Source organism: Enhydra lutris, unplaced genomic scaffold (genome assembly GCF_002288905.1).
Source record: "Enhydra lutris kenyoni isolate GAN:26980312 unplaced genomic scaffold, ASM228890v2 scaffoldscaffold52, whole genome shotgun sequence".
NCBI classification, from domain to species: Eukaryota; Metazoa; Chordata; class Mammalia; order Carnivora; family Mustelidae; genus Enhydra; species Enhydra lutris.
In genome coordinates, this window is record NW_019154136.1 from 2,203,643 (window position 1) to 2,226,624 (window position 22,982).

At 42.1% G+C, this 22,982-nt stretch overlaps 1 protein-coding gene across 1 annotated transcript in view; it reads left to right on the forward strand.

Moving 5' to 3' along the window:
- LOC111157184 (vascular endothelial growth factor D) overlaps positions 1-22,300 on the forward strand; it is a 38,273-nt gene extending 15,973 nt beyond the window's left edge. Inside the window, exons 2-7 of the mRNA XM_022518465.1 lie at positions 2,106-2,316; positions 9,504-9,694; positions 13,197-13,345; positions 15,467-15,567; positions 20,895-21,090; positions 21,917-22,300. Of these exons, the coding sequence (XP_022374173.1) occupies positions 2,106-2,316; positions 9,504-9,694; positions 13,197-13,345; positions 15,467-15,567; positions 20,895-21,090; positions 21,917-22,043 (975 nt within the window). The 3' untranslated portion in view covers positions 22,044-22,300. The remainder of the gene's footprint in view (positions 1-2,105; positions 2,317-9,503; positions 9,695-13,196; positions 13,346-15,466; positions 15,568-20,894; positions 21,091-21,916) is intronic.
- Positions 22,301-22,982: the final 682 nt, after the last annotated feature.

The window sequence follows — 22,982 nt, forward strand, 5'->3', positions numbered from 1 at the left end:
CCCTGCCATTATAGACAATATGTAAATGAATGTGCTCGGCATGTGCCGATAAAACTTTATTCATAAAACAGGCAGGCGGCAGGCTGAATTAGGCAAGGGGGCTGTAGTTTGACAGCCCCTGATCTAGAGCAGGAACCATTGTTTATATTTTCATCTAAATCCCTCCAGATATTGTATATATAATTTTATATACATGATTAACAACAATTAATTGTTTATGCATACATATATCATGTACGTCTTACACACATAAATTAAAGAGACATCATAACAGAATCATACATGACTTGGACCACACTTGCTCCCCTGAGCACCCACTTTTGGACAACACTCAGTATCCATCATCGTATCTAAAAACAAAAAGTCCTACTCCTAAAATACTGATGAATGAGGCAGATTTTAACTAAAGTTTCTGAGGGGCAGTGGAGGAGGATGGCGCACATCACACCACTCAGTGTAAAACTTCCTACAGGCCCCATCTGCTCACCTCTCTTTCCCCTCTCTTCCTACCCCTGCAGCAGGCAGCCGATCTCCACCTCTCTGTCAACCTTTCTCAGTACCATCCTGCAGCTGCCCTGGTCCTGCGGCTCCCCTCTCACCCAGCTCTAAAAATCCCCTCAGCCCGCATGTCCAAGCTGCCCAGGAAAACAAAGATCCAGTAACCCCAGGCTCAGCAGGAGAAAATCTGGGTCCCCAACCATGGACAGACCCCTATACGGTTTTTCTAGCATGTTCTAGGGAGGAGCTTGTGTCATTCTGTCTTAGTATATATCTCTATCACTGGTTTTGATGACCATGTAGTATTTCATTGTATGTAAATATCATTGTTTATATAACCTAGCCCCAAATTTTAAACAATTGAGCTACCATACTGAAAACATTGTATTAGCGGGGTCATTTGTCACTTGTGCATGACAAATGCACAAATCCATGCATTGTGTCAGCCAATACAGCTCGTGCAACGGTGTGGAAAGCAAATTTTAACATAAACTTTAGAAGTGCATTTTCTCAGAAAAAGAAAGATGTCTTTGAAATAGTAAACAGGTTTTTCCAAAAAAAGTCTCAGGATCTTAAAACCTTCCTGTCTCGTGTGACTGCAGGCAGGGTCCCTGGGACTTTGTGGGCCAGTTTCTCAGATCGCAGGGACGAAAGCAATTGTCACTGGCTCCTGTCACAAAAATAGTATGATTTTGAAACCTGTATTTGGTTCCTGTGGCTGCTGTACAAAATTATCACAAAGTGGGTGGCTTAAAACAATTAAGATGGATTCTCTCACAGTTCTGGAATCCAGAATTGTGAAATCAAGGTGTCGACAGGCCTGTGCTCCTTCCAAAGGCTTTTGGAGAGAAGCCTTCCTTGCCTCATCCAGCTTCTGGGGGCTCCAGGCCATTCCCGGCTTATGGCTGCATTCCTTTAACTTCTGCCTCCGTCTTCACAACATTTCTGTGCCCATGTCTTCCCCCCTCTGCCTCTTATAAGGACATTTTGTCTGTGTATTTAGGGTCCACCTGGGTAATCCCAGATGGTCTCCTCTGATGATCATTAACTTCATGACATCTGCAAAGATCCTTTGCCCAAATAAAGTCACATGCCCAGGTTCTGGGGGTTAGTAGGTGGACATATCATTTTAAAGTCCACCATTCAACCCACTTTGATGTTGTTTTTTGTTCCAAGAACCCAAGGGGAATAATTTTTTATATTTATTTTTATTTATTTTATTATTATTTTTTAAGATTGTATTGATTTATTTGACAGAGAGCAACAGTGAGAGAGGGAACACAAGCAGGGGCAGTGGGAGAGGGAGAAGCAGGCTTCCTGCCGAGCAAGGAGCCCGATGCAGGGCTCAATCCCAGGACCCTGGGATCATGACCTGAGCCCCCCAGGTGCCCCAAGGAGAATAATTTCTTTGATTCAATCATAAATGAGCAGAATGTGAATCAGAAATACTAACTAGTATTTTTCCTAGATACTGGTGTGCATCTGAATAATCCCTCTAATTTCTTTTCAGTTCTATTTACATCTTTAAGTGTCAGCAATGAGGGTTATCAAAACAAACTAAAACTTTAGTAACTGGCTTTGAAACCAGTATTTTTTTTTTTTTAAAGCGGGCATCTCGGTCAACATTAGAACGGTCTGAACAGCAGATTAGGGCAGCTTCTGGTTTGGAGGAACTGCTGCGAATCACCCACCTCGAGGACTGGAAGCTGTGGAGATGCCGACTGAAGCTCAAAAGTTTGACCAGCACAGACTCTCGCTCCGCATCCCATCGGGCCACCAGGTTTGCGGCAACTTTCTATGACATTGAGACCCTAAAAGGTAGGTGTGCGCCTGCGCATGTGCGCGTGTAAGTGTGTATGCGTGCACGCGTGCGTGTGCATGTAAGCCAGTTCTCACTCTTTGTCAGCTACCAACACAGGCAGCAGCTTCTTCCAGAAGTTTCAGGAGGGCAGGCACGTGTCCAGGAGAAGAAAAGGGTGTCTTTAACTTCATAGCCTGGGTGTTAGCAAAGAATCCTGGTTTGCTGTGTTTATAGAGAAATATGTTCAATATGATTTTGAGATCTAAAACTGACACAAAAGAACACTTCAGAATTCAGAAATATATTGAACTCAGAGATGCGAATGTAAAACAAACCCAGAAAGGCCATTCTTAATAGAAAAAAATATATCATTGAGTTACTTGAAAACATAAAATGACGTAGGGGTTCATCAGCAAGGAGCATTCTACCGCTATACCTATATGAATAAAAACCAATAGATTTTAGTCATGGCTTTTTAAAATTTTTATTTATCTATTTATTTATTATTAACATGTAATGTATTATTTGCTCCAGGAGTACAGGTCTGTGAATCGTCAGGCTTACACATTTCATAGCACTGACCATAGCACATACCCTCCCCAATGTCCATCACCCAGCCACCCTCTCCCTACCCTCCTCCCCCAAGCAACCCTCAGTTTGTTTTGTGAGATTAAAGAGTCTCTTATGGTTTGTCTCCCTCCCTGATCCCACTTGTTTCATTTTTTCCCTCCCTTCCCCCCACAACCCCTCCGCCCTGCCTCTCAAGTTCCTCATATCGAGAGATCATATGATAGTTGTCTTTCTCTGATTGACTTATTTTGCTCAGCATAATACCCTCTAGTTCCATCCACGTCGTTGCAAATGGCAAGGTTTCGGGGGTTTTGATGGCTGCATAGTATCCCATTGTATATATATATATACCACATCTTCTTTATCCATTCATCTGTTGATGGACATCTAGGTTCTTTCTATAGTTTGGCTATCCTGGACATTGCTGCTATAAATACTTGGGCACACGTGCCCCTTTGGATCACTACATTTGTATCTTCAGGGTAAATACCCAGTAGTGTGATAGGCATGGCTTTTTTATTTCTTCAAAATTCTGTAATTTTTCTTTTTTTAGTAACAATGAAAAGTAGAAGTTGGAAGCTGAGTTGTAATATTGCATATGGAGTTTCCTCGGTGATAGAGGTGGGGAATCCGCTAGACAAAAGAATCCAAACTCCAGATAGGAAATCACCTAATTTGAAACAAGGGGGATGATTGTTCCTAGTAAGGGTATGGAGGTTCTTCATAAGAAAACCATTGTCGTATATGTACTGTCCATAATTAATGAAGCTTACCAAGCACAGTGGTGTGGCTTCTGATAAGCATTTAACTTTTTGGATGATTTAGCAACACAGCACAAGAAGCCACTGTGGCGTTGTTGATCTAGCATCTGAGACTCGATTACTATATGATCATCTAGTAATGGATTGTATCTATCACATAATGCAAAGTAGCCACTAAGCCAAAATTAGTTTTTGCCTTTTTTCTAGAATTATCTGTCTTTTTTCCATTTGTACAAAGATGATGTTGCACAGGCCCCTGTTGTCAGCTGTGGGGAAGGCTGTGTGAGGACAAATCCCTTGGCAGCACAGCGGGCAGGAGTGTGAAGAGGATTCTTTGTGCTCGTGCGTGTGATTGTGTGTCTGAGTGAGTTGAGATAGTTGGCACTCAGGCCTAGAACCCACTTTGGCTGGAGGTTTCAAAGCTCTAGTTGTTTCTGTGTGGTGAACTGGCATGGACTTCATGGAAACAAAGGGGTCAGACCTCACCTGGAGATCCAAGGCCTTAACCAGATTGCCTGTCTGAAAGTCTGAGGTGAGCCTGGAGATACTCTGTGAGAATAGAGAGAGACAAGCATTTACCATACAACAAAGACAAGGTGATTTAAAAAAAAAAAAAAAAGCCAGTGACATTAACATTCTCTAAGGAGAAAACCTTAAAAATAATAAAAAATTTTTAAAAGATTTTATTTGTTTATTTGAGAGAGAGAAAGAGTGAGAGAGCATGAGTTGGGGGAGGTGCAGAGGGAGAAGGAGAAGGAGGACCCCCCCAACCACTGAGCAGGGAACCCCAATGCGGGGCTCAATCCCAGGACCTTGAGATTGTGACCTTGAGCTGAAGGCAGACGCTTAACAGACTGAACCACCCAGGCACCCCAAAATATTTTTTTAAAGAACATAAAAATATGGAATTTTGCCAACTCTAATTAAAACGTCTCTTATTACATGGAGGATCATCTGAAGTGATTTACTAAGTTAGAAGCAGTAAATAATCAAATCAATGTGTTACACCAATTGTAAATGGTTATCATCTCCCCCATGGATTTAAGGGTGATTCCTTGAGGCTGAGCAGTCGTGCTAGGCAGTGGGAAAGAATAGTGGCATTAGACATAATTCCATACAATTTTGATTCAAGTCTTACCACTCCAAATTTCAAAACTTAGTTTTACAAAAAAGCAAATGGAAAGCAACATTTAAGTAGACTTTTAAACAAAGAATGTTTTCGTAAGTTGACTACTTGTTTTTCCCAGGATTCATGATTAAAAACCGTGAATTAAGTAATATTCATATTAATACCTAATTGGGTAATTTATCTCTCATGGTTATAGCCTTTAGGCTCTTTATATAAATATTCATATTTGGAAATTTAAAAGGGTCTCTTGGGTTAGAAGATTTTATGATGAAAAAACAAAGTGAAGGCAAATTGTGTCGTGTATACGTTTCTGAGGCAGCCAACAGTCTTTTGTGTTTTCAGTGACCAAAGGAGCAACTTCTGAGGAGTACTAAGATGTTGGGGGGGGGATAAAGATATGGAAAGGTGCTTTAAGGGAATAATTTAGACACTGGGGTCAAATCTCCAACAATAATGTATCTGTGTACTTCGAGCAGAAGTTCTCTTTGCCCCTTCTAGTGGAAGCATGTTCACATCTGTGGGAACTCAGAATAATGTGGGAAGAGACCAGTACAAACTTGAAGATGGGGTAAAAATGGAGAACAGTTTATCTCTTGCTGTGTAACACATTACCCTCAAACTTAGCTGCTTGAAACACATTTTTTATGTCACAATTTCTTTTTAGAAATATAGACATGGCCTACCTGGGTGTCTCTCCTTCAGGATCTCTCCAGAGGTCACAACCAAGGTGTCATCTTGGGTTGCAGGTGGCTTCTCATGGTTTAATCGGGGCAGGATGTGCTTCTCAGTTCACTCAGAGGGTGTTGGCAGGACTCGGTTCCTCACAGGCTGTTGAACTGAGGGCCCCAGTTCCTCACAGGGCCGTTGGCCAGAGTCCGCTCTCAGTTCCTTGCCATGTGAACCTTTCCAACATGGAGGCTTGCTTCATCAGAGCCTACAAGTTGACAAGGCAAGAGAAAGAGTGTGCCAGCAAGAGAGAGAGACTGCTAGCAAGATAGAAGTCACAGTCTTTTTAACCTAAGCATGGAAGTGGCATCCCATCACGTTTCCTGTATTCTCTTCATAAGATTCAAGTCATTAGGCCTAGCCCATACAGAGGAGAGGATTGTACAAGGGTGTGAACCCCAGGAGGTAGGTATCATTGGGAGTCAGTTTAAATGCTTCCTACCACAGGAGGTTTTCACCACCCTATCCAACATGTAATAAACTCTACAGTTGTATGACAAGCTAAAAGAAAATCTTTAAAATTGTCTTTAACATAAAATTGAATCATTTCCCAAAAACATCTGTAGAAAGCCTCTAAAGTTTTGAGTATCAAAGTGTCAGAATATAGTTTTTAAAAATAAACGATGAGAGAAAAGCAAGTCCTGTTTTGCCAGAAAGTAGGTAATCTTTTTTTTTTACTATTAACATTTATTATTTTCAGGGGTACAGTTCTGTGAATCATCAGTCTTACACAATTCACAGCACTCACCATAGCACATATCCTCCCCAATGTCCATCCCCCAGCCACCCCATCCCTCCCACCCGCCTCCCCTCCAGCAACTCTCAGTTTGTTTCCCGAGATTAAGAATCTCTTATGGTTTGTCTCCCTCTCTGGTTTTGTCTTGTTTCATTTTCCCCTCCCTTCCCTATGATCCTCTGTCTTGTTTCTCAAATTCCTTATATCAGTGAGATCATATGATAATTGTCTTTTTCTGATTGACTTATTTTGCTCAGCATAATACCCTCTAGTTCCATCCACATTGTTGCAAATGGCAATATTTCATTTCTTCTGACGGCTGCGTAGTATTCCATTGTATATATATACCACATCTTCTTTATCCATTCATCTGTTGATGGATATCTAGGCTCTTTCCATAGTTTAGTAATTGTGGACATTGCTGCTATGAACATTGGGGTGCACATGCCCCTTCGGGTCACTACATATGTATCTTTAGGTCAAATACCCAGTAGTGCAATTGCTGGGTCATAAGGTAGCTCTGTTTTCAACTTTTTTATTTTTTATTTTTTAAATTATTTTTATTAATATATGATGTATTATTTGCCCCAGGTCTACGGGTCTGTGAATCATCAGGCTTACACATTTCACAGCACTCACCATAACACATACCCTCCCCAGTGTCCATCACCCAGCCACCCTATCCCTACCCGTCCACCCCCCAACATTCCTCAGTTTGTTTTGTGAGATTAAGAGTCTTTTATGGTTTGTCTCCCTCCCAATCCCATCTTGTTCCATTTTTCCCTTCCCTACCCCCCTTAACCCCCCATGTTGCCTCTCAACTTCCTCATATCAGAGAGATCATATGATAATTGTCTCTCTCTGATTGACTTATTTTGCTCAGCATAATACCCTCCAGTTCCATCCACGTCATTGCAAATGGCAATATTTCATTTCTTTTGATGGCTGCACAGTATTCCATTGTATATATAGACCACATCTTCTTTATCCATTCAGCTGTTGATGGACATCTGGGCTCTTTCCATAGTTGGGCTATTGTGGACATTGCTGCTATAAACATTCAGGTGCACGTACCCCTTTGGATCCCTACATTTGTATCTTTAGGGTAAATACCCAGTAGTGTGATCGCTGGGTCATAGGGTAGCTCTATTTTCAACTTTTTGAGGAACCTCCATGCTGTTTTCCAGAGTGGCCGCACCAGCTTGCATTCCCACCAACAGTGTAGAAGGGTTCCCCTTTCTCTGATCCTCGCCAATATCTATCATTTCCTGACTTGTTAATTTTAGCCATTCTGATTGGTGTGATCTCATTGTGCTTTTGATTTGTATTTCCCTGATGCTGAGTGATCTGGAGCATTTTTTCCTGTGTCTGTTGGCCATCTGGATGTCGTCTTTGCCGAAATGTCTGTTCATGTCTGCCCATTTCTTGATTGGATTATCTGTTCTTTGTGTGTTGAGTTTGATAAGTTCTTCATAGATTTTGGATCCTAGCCCTTTATCTGATATGTCATTTGCAAATATCTTCTCCTATTCTATTTGTTGTCTTTTGGTTTTGTTGATTGTTTCCTTTGCTGTGCAAAAGCTTTTGATCTTGATGAAGTCCGAATAGTTCATTTTTGCCCTTGCTTCCCTTGCCTTTGGTGATGTTTCTAGGAAGAAGTTGCTGCGGCTAAGGTTGAAGAGGCTGCTGCCTGTGTTCTCCTCAAGGATTTTGATGGATTCCTGTCTCACATTTAGGTCTTTCCATTTGAGTCTATTTTTGTGTGTGGTATAAGGAAATGGTCCAGTTTCATTCTTGTGCATATGGCTGTCCAATTTTCCCAGCACCATTTATTGAAGAGACTGTTTTTTCCCCCCATTGGACATTCTTTCCTGCTTTGTTGAAGATTAGTTGACCATGGAGTTGAGGGTCCATTTCTGGGCTCTCTATTCTGTTCCATGGATCTATGTGTCTGTTTTTGTGCCAGTATCATACTGTCTTGATGTTTACAGCTTTGTAATAGAGCTTGAAGTCTGGAATTGTGATGCCACCAGCTTTGGTTTCTTTTCCCACATTCCTCTGGCTTTTTAGGGTCTTTTCTTGTTCTATACAAATTTTAGGATTATTTGTTCCATTTCTTTGGAAAAAAGTTGATGATATTTTGATAGGGATTTCATTAATGTGTAGGTTGCTCTAGGTAGCATAGACATTTTCACAATATATGTTTTTCTAATCCCTGAGCATGGAACGTTTTTCCATTTCTTTGTGTCTTCCTCAATTTCTTTCATGAGTACTTTATAGTTTTCTGAGTACAGATTCTTTGCCTCTTTGGTTAGGTTTATTCCTAGGTATCTTATGGTTTTGGATGCAGTTGTAAATGGGATAGACTCCTTAATTTCTGTTTCTTCTGTCTTGCTGTTGGTGTAGAGAAATGCAACTGATTTCTGTGCATCGATTTTACATCCTGACACTTTACTGAATTCCTGTATGAGTTCTAGCAGTTTTGGGGTGGAGTCTTTTGGGTTTTCCACATAAAGCATCATGTCGTCTGCAAAAAGTGGGATTTTGACTTCTTCTTTGCCGGTTCAGATGCTTTTTATTTCTTTTTGTTGTCTGATTGCCGAGACAAAGCCCTCTAGTACTATAGTAGGTAATATTTTTATTCCCAGAGGCTTGTCTCTTTTTCTTGTTTCTCTCATATTCACTAGAATGGCCAGAGTATTGGCCCTGCCATCAAAAGGAACTGGCCTATTCAATTATTTACTTAAACATCAGTATTAGGCACTCGCCCATGAAAAAAACCCCCGCTCGAGGAAAGATTAGTTCCACTTAAATTTCCATTCATGTAACTGACCCACTTTGAATCCTACCGTGGTTACTGAAACAACCAACAGAAATGTTTTTCTTGACAGTGTGAGACCTACCCACACTTGACTTCAAGTGGAAGATAAGCTATCCAGCTGTGTCCTTAAATTGCTTAACAAATGCCACTTACACGTTATTTCTCTGCATGCTTCTGTTTACCTCCTTACTAGGCAGCTTTTCCGGAGGTACTCAGTGTAGTTTTATACCAGAGATGGTGTTATTCGCCAGAGAAGGTATTGCATATTTGGGAAGGAGCACAGATTTTGGTTTTGATTTTTCTGAAAACAGTCTTTCGCTAGGGGATGGACAGAAAATATCCATCTCATAAAATAACCAGCCCTGCACACGTGAACATGACCGTGTGCGGCCTGACCTTGGCGCGCACTGGCCTGTCAAGGCCATTTCCGGGGCCGGCCCCCAGGAGCTTCCTCTCCGCAGTTATAGATGAGGAATGGCAGCGGACTCAGTGCAGCCCCCGAGAGACGTGCGTGGAGGTGGCCAGCGAGCTTGGGAGGAGCACCAACACCTTCTTCAAGCCACCCTGTGTCAGCGTGTTCCGGTGCGGTGGCTGCTGCAATGAAGAGAGCCTCGTCTGTATGAACACGAGCACCTCCTACGTTTCTAAGCAGGTAGGTGGACACTCGCCAGTGTGGCCCTTACGAAGCCCCGAGGACAGGCGTGTTGACAGCTACAGCTAGGCTTGGTGCTGGGCTAAATGCCCTGTGGGCATGATCTCATTTAATTCCCGAACCCAGCTCAGAGGGTAGCCTATTATCCGCCTCTGTCTGAGCTCAGGGAGCTAACCTGGGGCAGAGCTGGGACTCTAATCCAGGCCTGTGCAACTCCAGGGCCTGAACGGCTTATCAGCTCCTGTCTCTCTGATGCTATAATGTCAAGAATCAGAAAATCACATGGGAGTTCACTAGAACAGACGATAAAAGGAATGAAGACATCTGCACTGCCTTGTGTATCCGTTGGGGGCTGTGTTGTTCAAGGGGAGCGACACAGAAGAGTTGGATGGGTGGTGTGGGCAGGGCTATGGGAAGGAGAAAGGGCTGGGAAGTACCCAGTGCTAGCAAGAGCGGGGAGCTCTTGCCATCCTTGGGCCGAAGAGGCTGGAGCAGTTCGGGAACACAGAGAGAAAGGGGAGAAGAGGTTGCTAGACGGGTTGGAGGAGTGGCAGCAAGCATTTGGGGGGGGCAGGGGGACCTCTAGATGGAGACATGGGGGTCAGCATCTTTAGACCCAGAACCTGGTGGGAGAGGAAGGAGAGAGGGTGGCATCTCTGGAGGGGCAAATGGAGTGCACATAGCGCAAAAGATCTTTGAAAAGTAGTCTGTAGCCCCCATGAAAGAAATCATTCTTCCCTCTCCATCTTGTAAAATCTCTTTTGCCCAATAGGTAAGTTTTTCTTTCTATCACTACCATATTGTTGTCAGGTGTAAAAAATGTTGCATTGAAGAGCAGTAATAACAAACGTAGGAAAAGATATTAACAGGCTATAAGTCCGACCGCATTCTGTTTACTTCTGTGTCACATGTTCCTCATGCGCGCTCAGGCATTCATTCACTTGGTCACATTCCAGATGCCATCTATTCTCTGTTTGTGAACAGAGGTAGAATAATAAAATGACATACGCAATGAATATATATCCACGGTAGGAAATTATCTTTTTTAAGAAAGTTTTTTAGGGGCGCCTGGGTGGCTCAGTGGGTTAAGCCTCTGCCTTCGACTCAGGTCATGATCTCAGGGTCCTGGGATCGAGCCCCGCGTCGGGCTCTCTGCTTAGTGGGGAGCCTGCTTCCCCCCCTCTCTCTGCCTGCCTCTCTGCCTACTTGTGATCTCTCTCTCCATCAAATAAATAAAATCTTTTAAAAAAAAAAGAAATTTTTTTAGAGAGGGCACAAGGAAGGGGAAGGGCAGAGGGAGAGAGAGACTCTCCAGCAGATTCCACATCCAGTGCGGCGACCAGTGCAGGGCTGGATCTCAGGACCATGAGATCATGATCTGAGCCGAAATCAAGAGTCAGATGCTTAACCAACTGAGCTACCCAGCGTGTCCCCCCCACCCCACATTTTTTTAGAGGAATTTTTTCTTATTGGTAGAAAGAATGGAATGCTGATTTGATAATAGTTGAACTTATCCTTAATTTTGTTCCCCCTACCTCCTAAAATATTCTACAAACTGTTCAGTTTTTTCCCCAAATTCTTTTAGAGAATCTTGGAACTTGTAAAAAATTTGACCTCTCACTATTTGACAATTGGGGGGAAAGTGACGTAAATATGGCTAAGCACCAACTATCAGTAGAAACAAGCTTGCATAACATAAGAGGCTTTGGTTCATGACCATGTTATTCCCTAAAGCATAGCTGAAAAATTTCGCAAGGATATGAAGTTTATGCAAAGTAAACACTCTAAAAACATTTTCTTACTTAGACTCATAAAGGGTCCAACACATATCAAAGGGTCAGAATAAACACAACTTTAATGGATTGTTTCCACTTAATAGAGACTTGAGTACTTTATTTTGACTCTTGTACTCAACAAATAATTAGTTTTAAAGAACGTACTTAAGTGTAAGTCTACAGAAGTTTTCTGTTCCAAATATGCACACTTGAACATTTTAATAGTGGCTTAAAAAAACTACCTTCACCCCAAAGTAATGGACTGTTTGATGAAATACACCTTTGAAACTAAGTGAATAAATGAATACTCTGCATAGTTAGGACTACATGGAATGGGGACTGATTGAACAGAACACTAAAATCAAGTTCAAATTTATCCAGGCACCCTAGAACCAGTCTAAAAACAAAGTAATTGACATTTCTCTGACTTCTACTTGGCAGGATCCCATCTTGCTTCTTCAGGTCACAGACATTTTGTTCCAAAAAGTCATATTCTTTTTTTTTAAGCTTTTATTTATTTATTTGACAGAGCGAGACACAGCGAGAGAGGGAACACAAGCAGAGGGCGTAGGAGAGGGAGAAGCAGGCCTCCCACCAAGCAGAGAGCCCAACTCGGGGCTCAATCCTGGGACCCCGGGATCATGACCTGAGCTGAAGGCAGATGCTTAATGACTGAGCCACCCAGGTGCCCCAATAAGGCATATTCCTAAGAGTATCACCTCTGGCTCTGGAGCAGACTGTCTGAATTCAAATCCCTACTCTTCCAATAAATAGTTATGTGGCCTTAGGCATGTTATGTAACCTCTCTGTACATCTGGGTTTTTTGCCCATAGAGTTGGGGGTAGATAAAGAAAAAACCCACCCTATAATGTTGTTATAAGGGGTAAATGAATGAATATAAAATAGGACCTGGCATATAGAAACCTAGAAAGAATGATGTTCGTGTTACCTATAGTATCTGGTTGAGCATGGTGATCTTGTATCAGCCACTTATTACTGGGTAATGCTGTATAATATACACCCTAAAATGTGGTTTCAAACAATAATAACTTATTCTTACCCATGTATTCAAAGATCAGTTAGTTTGGAGTGGGCTTGACTCCAGGCTACAGGTTATGTGCAGGTCTGTTCCCTGAGTCTCTCATCCCTTGGCCCAGCACACCTGCCAAATCATGCTCTTCTCATGGCCACAGCATACGCAGGAGAAAATGAGCCCAAAAAGCACACACAGTTCAAGTTTGTAGCTGTGTCATGTCTGCTAGTATCCTGTTGGCCAAAGGAAGTCACATAGCCACGTCCAAAGTCAACGAACAGGGAACTGTTCCTTCAGTGGAGATGGTATGAGAAAGAATAAGTAAAGAGTTTTGGACAATAATCTATTCACCATGGTCTCAAATGTCATAGCTATAATTTCACTCAGTCTGTATAATTTACACTCAAATTAAAGACAGAAGCAGATACCAACAGTGCTTTTTACAGGGGTACCAGTGACACCAAAAAGTTAAGAGACTTGGTTAGGCTTAAATACTTGATGAAGTTGCGTAAGCCCAGTGTCCTGATTCCCAGCCCAGCATCCTTTTCATCATGCCAGCCCTTATCCTTATTAGTTCTGTTGTTAATGGACAGCTTTGCCAAAGTCACTCCCATAAAGGACAAAGGCAAAAATGCAGACTATAGAAATTATTATCTAAAAATATATATGTGTTGTGGTTCTTTCTCTCTTCTAGCTGTTTGAGATATCAGTGCCTTTGACTTCCGTACCTGAATTAGTGCCTGTTAAAGTTGCCAACCATACAGGTTGTAAGTGCTTGCCAACGGCTCCCCGCCATCCATACACTATTATCAGAAGATCCATCCAGATCCCGGAAGAAGATCAGTAAGCCCTTCTTGTATTCAGTTATGCTTGTTCTTGAGTTTGCTTAAGTTGTATGTGGAGAATTCTTCCTTAATGAGGTGTTAGATAGATATTGCATTAGGACCAAAAAGCTCAGTGGTTATGAACTTACCCATCCACTTACAGACACCTTTGCTCTTTTTAAAAATAATTTTTAGGGGCACCTGGGTGGCTCAGTGGGTTAAGACCTCTGCCTTTGGCTCAGGTCATGATCCCAGGGTCCTGGGATCAAGTCCCGCATCGGGCTCTCTGCTCAGCAGAGAACCTGCTTCCCTTTCTATCTCTCTGCCTGTCTCTCTGCCTACTTGTGATCTCTCTCTGTCAAATAAATAAATAAAATCTCTAAGTAAAATAATAATTTTTAAATTATTTTAAATCAAATTTAATTATTTTAAATAATTAAAATAATTAAATATTTAAAATAACTTCATTATTGTAATCTTTTAAAAAATAATTCTTATTCTTATTTTCTTTCTTTCTTTCTTTTTTTCTTTCTTTATTTTTTAAGAGAGAGAGTACATGCCTGCATGTGAGATCAGGGGGTGGGGTAGGGGACAGAGGGGCAGAGGGAGAGGGAGAGAGCTCATCTCAAGTAGGCTCCATGCCCACGCCCAGTGTGGAGCCTGATGCCGGGCTCGATCTTACCACCTGAGATCACGACCTGAGCTGAAATCGAGAGTCAGGTAATTAACCAACTGAGCCACCCAGGCACCCCTAGACACCTTTTTTTTCTTTTTAAAGATTTATTTATTTTAAAGAGAGAGCGAGCATGGGCGGATGGGGGGTGGAGTAGAGGGAGAGGGAGAGAGAAACTCAAGCAGACTCCAAGCTGAGCATGGAGCCACATGCGGGGCTTGATCTCATGACACTGAGATCATGACCGGAGCCGAAAACAAGAGTCACACACTTAACTGACTGAGCCACCCAGATACCCTGAGAGCTTCGATCTTAATATTCATAGTCCAGTGGAATTGTATAATTCTTCTTCAGCCTTAGCTTTGGCACATGTCCCTATTCCAGAACAAGCATTACATGGAACTCATTTCCGGCAGTCTATCCTTGTAAGTCCCCAAATTGGCAGGTGGGGGGAGTGGGGGGAAGGTTCCCAAAGTCCCTGAGGGTGACAAAACTGTCTGCATCTGTGTTTTGTGATTATTCTGACTTTCCTCTTCTGAGTCCCAAATGGAAAAGTCTTATTTTTAATTAAAATGGCTTAAAATTGATTTGACTTTGAAATTTCTTGAGAGTAGTCTGTAGTTCTTTATGAAACAAATTATGACACCCTGATGTCCTGAAATCTAAGGTAAGAATCACGGATTTGTGGGGAGGGAGGAGGAAGGAATTCCATAAAGAGAAAGCAAGGGTAGGCGCTGCTGAATGAAAATCTAAAGTGAGTAAGCTAGATACTTCGATCTTGCAGAAGTGGAGCAGTAAATGTGTTGAACGAGTGGTAAGTGGACTGAGCTGGTACTTATGTTAGTTATTACCCAGCCAAGAAGACACTTCTGTCGCTCTCAAGCACAAACGAAAGCTCCTGGGGAAAGATTGCTTATCCTTGTGTTCCTGCTGTCCTCGCCAGTGCTCTTATCTACATTTTATTTTTAAAGTTTTATTTATTTATTTGACAGAGAGCAAGCATGTGTGCAGGGCAGGAGGAAAAGCAGGAGAGAAAAAATTTTAGGCAAGCACCACGCCCAGCGTGGAGCCCCACATGGGCTCGATCTCATGACCCTGAGATCACGACTTGACCCCAAAATCCAGAGTCAGATACCCAACCAACTATGCCACCCAGTTGCCCCTTATCTCCATCTTAAAGAAGGAAGTGTTTAAGAGCTGTGACAGCTAATTTGCACAGTTTTAACAGCAGCCTTCTTAAAAAGATTATAACTGTCCAAAATTACAGTTTAGTTCCCAAATAGAGTATTTGTGCTTACGGATTTGCTGTCTAATAACACAAGCAGTTCATAAATATGGATTAAGCTCCTTAAAAACCTTAACTATTCTCCCCTCAGAAATGTATTCAGTCTTTTTTTAAAAAAATGCCACAAAGGTGTGATTACCCTTGAAAGATTTTAAATCTGGTTTATTGTTTTCTTTTCCTAGCTGCTCCCATTCTAAGAAACTCTGTCCTATTGACATGCTGTGGGACAGCGACAAATGCAAATGTGTTTTACAGGAGGAGAATCCACTAGTTGGAATGGAAGGTAACGATGACAGTAAGGAAATAATAACAGTAATAATAAAAATAACAATTGTAACTCACATCTACCAAGTGCTTACAGTGACCAGGCAATGTTGTAAGACTTTTCGATGTATTAACTCATTTGATCCTCGCAACAATCCATAATGTACTATTATTTTTTTAAGATTTTATTTATTTATCTGACAAGCAGAGATCACAAGGAGGCAGAGAGGCAGGCAGAGAGAGAGGAGGAAGCAGGCTCCCTGCCGAGCAGAGAGCCCAATGCAGGGCTCCATCCCAGGACCCTGGGATCACGACCTGAGCCGAAAGCAGAGGCTTAACCCACTGAGCCACCCAGGCGCCCCCGTAATGTACTATTATTATCCCTTTTTTTACAATGACAAAATGGACACACCAAGATGTCTTGTCATTTTCTCCAGATTACACCTCTAAGAGTGACAGAAGCAGTCAGGTCCCAGAGCCCTCTCTGCTCTCATTATACAGTTAAGTATAATTCCAATGCAGGACTCTTTCAATCTTAAAGAAAAGCCTGGGGATTAGAGCAACCCCCAACACTGGGTTTGAAAGGCAATGGCAGCCTTTCATGAAAGCCACTCCAAACTCAACACTAGTCAACCACATGTTACTAATTTATTTGTTTAAAAGTCTCACAGGAACATAAAGTAATTTTAGACTTGTTGGTTTCTTTCAACAGTGGCATGTGAAAACAGGCCAATTACTTGAGGGGGAAAAAATGGGGAGTCGGAGAAAACTTTTTCTGAAACTAGGGCAAAGTAAAAGCAAAACACAGCTAGCTAATGGGCTGAGAGGAGTTGGGAAGCCAATCCCATCACTGCTCAAAGTCACAGTGCTGTGACGTTTGATGACGACTCTGGCTGAAAATGGATGCATTGTTAAAATTTCTTTCCCAGAAAACATGACAGAATTCCACTGGGAAAAAAAAAAAATCACAAGGAGTCATGCGCTTTGAACCTTGCTTGTTTTAAGCTGATCTACAAGCCAGACTCTGTAAGGACTAAACTACTCTATGCAATGCTGTCCGAGAAACCATAAATAACATTCCATTTTCTAGACTTCTGTCTCTCCGCTTCCTCCTAAATGTTTTCCTGAAAGCTCATGCTGGTCCTGAATGTGGTCTACATCCTTCCCACCAAGTGTTGAGATTATCCTCTGCTAGAGTATACCTCAGTCCCGGGGAAGCCTGCCACCCACCGAGGCAGCCCAGGTACCCTGGGCTCACCCTTGTTGGTTACTAAACCATATTGAACCTCAGTCTGTCTTTCCAGAACAGGACTGTTCAATGGAATGACAGTAAGAGTCACAGATGTGACTCACATTTTGTAGTACTCACATTAAGAAGGTCAAAAGGAACAAGTCAGTTTAATTTTTATATCTTTTTATTTAATCTAACATATCAAAATAGAATCATTTCAGCATGTTCTCGGTATACAATTCCTAAATGAGCTGTCCTGGGGAGAGACTCAGCGGGCGCTTGCTTGTGTGTGCCTAGGGTGGGAAGAGTGGGGGGGTCGGGAAGGAGAGAAGTGCTCTGAGCAGGAGCAACATGAGTGCTCAGGACAGGAAGTGAGAGAAGGTAGCAGGTCAGCATGCTGAAAGATGTTCAGCCTGGTGGGAACATAATGGGAGGGGGCCGGGTGGATGTGAGAGAGGAAGCTGGAGAGGTTCACAGGGGACGTTGGGCATCTTGTCCCAAACATTGGATGTGATGCTAAGGCAAAGGGAACCCCTCATCTCGTTCAAGCAGGAGAGCGAGAGCACCAATTAGAAATTTTTTTAAGATTCATTTATTTAGAGAAAGAGAAAGAGCACGCATGCATGCACATAAGCTCCTGAGTTGGGGGAGGGGCGGGGGGAGAATCTTCAAGCAGACTTACCACTGAGCACGGAGCACACCAGGGGCTCTTGCTCATGACCCATGAGATCACGAACCATGAGCTGAAACCAAGAGTCAGACATTTCATGGACGGAGCCACCCAGGAGCCCCAAGGAAGCACCGATTTGAATTTTAACACAATCAGCCAGTGACAGGGTAGAAGAGGATGTGTCGGCCCAGGGTAGGAAAGGAGGCAAGGGCCTTTGGGGACGTGGTCACCGTGATAGAAGCAAGAGACATGGGGTAGCTAGTTCACGGTCACTCCTCCAGTAAGCTCATCAAACTGATGACATACACTGAGTTTACTGTTCACTAAACACCCTTTGCACACATGTGGCGGTTAAGCCAACTGCTTTTTCTACATCTACAATGACTTCTCTTCTTGAACGAGTGCATGTGGCTTAGTGAATCCAAGACCAGTTTAATTTCATCTCATTGGATTCAGATGATAGCTTTAAAGTGTTACAACAAACAATAGCCTAAAAGAAAAAAGGAAAATTGGGGAGTCCTTATGTTATATTTTAAATTCTTCAAGGTAGCCACAACTTTAAGAATTTATTTGGAAAAAAATCCACGAGCTTATTGATAAAAATGATGAATGAAACAAGGCTGGGAACAGAACTCGTAGCATTCCATCATCAACCTCCCTAGGCTTGAAATCAGTATATAATAGTTTCGGGTATCACCCTTGGCTAGTTGCTGCTTCACACAGTTCTCCTACACCCAGTCTCTGTTACTTTTTTTTTTTTTAAGTAATCACTACACCAAAGTGGGGCTCGAACTCATGACCCTGAGATCAAGAGTCACATGCTCTATAGCCTGAGCTGGCCAAGTCCCCCAGTCTCTGTTGCTTTTAACTAATGCCTGTAGGGATTGTGGCCAGCCTCTGCCAACTACCTCAGCAAACGCTTAGTGGACTGTTTCCCTAAACCACTCAAGGGCGTTGGTGCTACTCTAAGGGGTCTAAATGAATCTCTACCGCCACCTAGTGATTCATATGGGTCTTTTAAGAACTACTTAACTATCCTTTAATAATCGGTTTGTTTTGTTTTTAGTTTTTATTTTAATTCCAATATAGTTAATATACACTGTTATAGTAGTTTTGGGTGTGCAATATAGTGATTCAGCAATTCTTCTGAATTTCACGTCACCTGGTGCTCATCACGTTAAGTGCCCTCCTTAATACCCATCCCCTGTTTTCCCCTACACCCCCTATCCACCTCCCCTCTGGTAACCATTAGTCTGTTCTCTAGAGTTAAGAGTCTGTTTCTTGGTTTGTCTCTCTCCCTCTTTTCTTCCCCTTTGCTTGTTTTGTTTCTTACTTTCCATATGTGAGTGAAATCATAGGGTCATTGTCTTTCTCTGCCTGACTTATTTCATGTAACATTATACTCTCTAGCTCTATCCACGTCATTGCACGTGGAAAGGTTTCATTCTTTTTTATGACCAAATAATATTCCACGGTATATGTATATACCACTTCTTCTTTATCCATTTATCAATCAATAGACAATTCCAGACTTAAAGTTATATTATAAAGCTATAGTCACCAAAATAGTATGGTACTGACACAGAAATGGACACATAGATGAACAGAACAGAATAGAAAACCCAGAAATGAGCCCACAATTATACAGTCAATTAATCTTTGACAAAGCAGGAAAAACTATCCAATGGGAACAATGTATTCTCATCTTGCCCCAAAGTGACATATGCCTCATTGGCATATGGCTTATAAAGATTACCTTTTTCCTCTTCACACAACTCCAAGAATCTCCCCAGATCTGGCCTTCCAACACGCTTTCCACATGGTTCCTTGAATATCATCAACCAAAGAGAAGTTAAAACTATGAGATTAGACAACCTGAGATTGCCATTTTGATATACTATCAGTAGTCAGATATTGACTAGAACACATGGTTTAACCCAATGTCTTGGAACGATGGATGGAATTCTTCAGAGTCTTTGTATATCTGCCTGTTTCAGACCCTTTTATTACGGCAGATGAACTCAACATTTATCATGTGCCTATTTTATGTCAGAATGATGAGATCTGGTTCCTATAACCTTCAGCATCTTTTAATTCATCAAGGAAATGGACAAATGTAAGCAGTGTAAGAAAGGACAGGATGGAAATATGCAGAGGGCAAGGGCACTTAGCTGAACTTATAGAAGTTGGGAAAGATACTGGGGGAGAAAGATGATGGGCAAGGAGAAAGGCAAGGCCAAAAGCATGGGGTTGAGAGATCCTGGCATATCAGGGGAACAAAAAGTAGTACAATTTGGTACGGATGGAACACAGGATATATATGGAAGCGGAAGGTGAGAGGGAGAGACATGAGTCTGGGAGGTTAGTAAGATCTAGGGTCTCATATGTCCTGGTGGGTAAACCGTTTTTTTCAATTGGGAACCTTTTAAGGAACTTAAAGCAGTAGAACGATGTGAGTAGATTTACATTTGATAATATTGTGGAAAATGGATAGAAGGGATAAAACTTGTGATAGCAAGATCTGTGACAGTGTTGATGGAAATGATAGAACAAATTCAGGATGGCAGAACTGGATGGACAAAGCGATGAGACCCAATATGGCAGGAGAGTCGGGATTGATGGCATCATTCCCTAAATGAGGTAGGTTTGGAAAGAAGTGGGTTTGGGGAAGAAGCTAACCACATACTTGCCTCCAGAACCTTTAAGAAAGATGTCACAGTCAAGTTCTTCCCAAGTTTCTATCGCTTCCATTTCCTTCCAAGTTGACTAGATCTCAACTTGATGATCAGAATTGAACATGGAGTAATAGTTACCCAATTGTGTACACTCTTTAGAAGAAATAGCTGTCAACCAAGTGTGTTAAAAATCTCTCAGACCCTCCTCTCAGCTGAACATATTCTTCCAACAGATGTCTGTGGAATCAAAGTTTATTATCACTGGTGTATCTTTTAATAACAGCACTGTGATCTGTGGTGAGGAAATACATCACTCTTTCTATCCACAGCTTGGAAGGTCTAAGGTGTATTTCTATCATGCCAATACCTCTGTTCCTCCCTCCTTTTAGTCTTTGCCTCAAAACTAGGAAGGATCAGCCTCATAATTCTTAGCTATCCTATGTTTTATTCCTAATACTTGGTTGTGAAAGATTGCATTGTGTAACAAGTCACCCACCAACCAAAAAATCTCTTTAAAAATCCGATCAAAAATATTCAGCTCAAAACCTCTTTCTCACAAACGTAAGAGAACACATGCATTCGGTGTTTGTATTATGAAATCAGAGGTGAACCTCCTTCACTGCGTGGAAAGAGGAGAAGCAAAAATTGATAGGAAAGGAGATGAGGAGAATCCAAGTTATTTTCCCACGAATGGAGAGTATACAGCCAACTTCAATGCCATATGATCCGTGCTGCAGCCATTCAAGCAACCCTTTTCTTTTTCCGTCTAGACCACTCTCATCTCCAGGAACTGGCTCTCTGCGGGCCACACATGAAGTTTGATGAAGATCGGTGTGAGTGTGTCTGTAAGACCCCATGTCCCAGAGATCTCATCCAGCACCCAGAAAACTGCAGCTGCCTGGAGTGCAGAGAGAGCCTGGAGAGCTGCTGCCAGAAGCACAAGATATTTCACGCAGACACCTGCAGGTCAAGTGCATTTTCACTTTCACCTTCATTTGACCCATTGACATTGAGTGTGAATGCCCTTTCTTTTGATGTGGTGACATTTCTTGTTGAGGCATTGTTTGCAGTGCCCAAGCCCCTTTTTTAGATAGTAAAACAGAGGTTTGGCAACTAAGGACAAAGTGAGAGTATATAGAGTGATGATGAATTGTGAAAGCAAGACAGTCATGGGGCACCTGGGTGGCTTAGTTGGTTAACCAGCTGACTCTTGGTTTCGGCTCAGGTCCAGATCGTGGGGTCCTGGGATCAAGCCCCGTGTCAGGCTCTGTGCTTAGCGGGGAGCCTGCTTGAGACTCTCTCTCTCTCTCCCTCTGCCCATCCACTCCCTCTCTCAAATAAATAAATAAATCTTAAAAAAAAAAAAAAAAGAAAATCCTGCCTGCTATTGTTGGGTATGGATCTTTAGCAAAAACTTTAATTGATGAGATTTAAACAATCATTTTGGGGGCTGAGTTTCAAATCAGCAGACTCTTTGGTTCCATCTCTCTCAATATATGTCCACCTCTGGTTTTTTTTTTTTTTTTGCTTTTTGCTTTTTTCTTTGAAGAAGGTGATGGCACTGGATTTATATCACAAGAAATTTGTTGATAAATAGAACCCTTATGGGTTACTGTTTGGCCTTTCATAGATTTTTGCATCCATGTGGAATAACCATTCAGGATTTTATGTTGACATTTTAAATACATATCTGGAAAATTCACTTGGAAAACATAATCAAATCAGAACAGAGTTATTCCTTTGAATGTAGTCCTTGATTCGGAACTCTCGTGTTTATTTTCTTTCACAACAGCTGTGAGGACAGATGTCCCTTTCACACCAGAACATGTGCAAATGGAAAACCAGCATGTGCGAAGCATTGCCGCTTTCCAAAAGAGAAGAAAGCTGCCTATGGGCTCCACAGTCAAGAAAATCCTTGACTCAACTTTGTTCTGAAGTTCCCCAACCCTGACATTTTAAATAGCGTGCTGCTTTGCCAAGTTGCTGTCACTCCTCCCCTCCCCAGGTACTAGAAAAAGGTCCATTTTACCCAGTCCCACAGTGAATCCAGACCACTCTTCCATTACACACCAGCTGAGGATTCCCTGCCCTGGCTCACTGACAGATGTCTTCCAACTGACCATGCCCCTGCACAAGGAGAATGGAGAGGAGGGAACCTGGGTGAACCTTTTTTTTTTTCCCTAATGAATGAAAAAGGTCTGATCATCCTAGAATCAGCGGGGCCATGTGATTGACTGCTCAAAGCCGATGAGATAATTTTATAGTCTCCAAATCCTTTGCTAATGCAACTCTCTTGTGAATTATTCTGACTCTATATTATGCAGATTTTGATTTTGTGGGATCAGCACTGATTTTCTGATGACTGTCCAGCTTGTAGTTTTGAGTTTACTGCATCACTGTTCTGTTGTTTCATATTTAAGTGTATTTAAAGAAAATAAACACCATTATTCAGGCCATGAGATTTTGTGTTATTTAATATCGTATCACTCTACGTTTTATGCCAAAGGCAATAGCATGTTTTAAAGAGAGAAAGGAATTGAGAAGGGGGAGGGATGGGGAGAGACATGGGCACAAAAAAACTTGATGTCAGTTTGGGGAAGCCCAGGGAGCAGCTCTCAGAATGTTTAAGATTCTCAGTGAAGTTAAGTGTCTGCCTTGGGCTCAGGTCATAATCCTGGGGTCCTGGGATCAAGCCCCAGTCGGAGCCCCACTTCCGTCTATCTGGCCCCCTGCTCAGTAGGGAAGTCTGCTTCTCCCTCTGCCCCACCCCTCACTCGCGCTCGCATTCTCTCTCTCTCACAGGTAACTAACCTCTGAATGAATGAATGAATGAATGAGATGAAGCAAATGTGACCCAA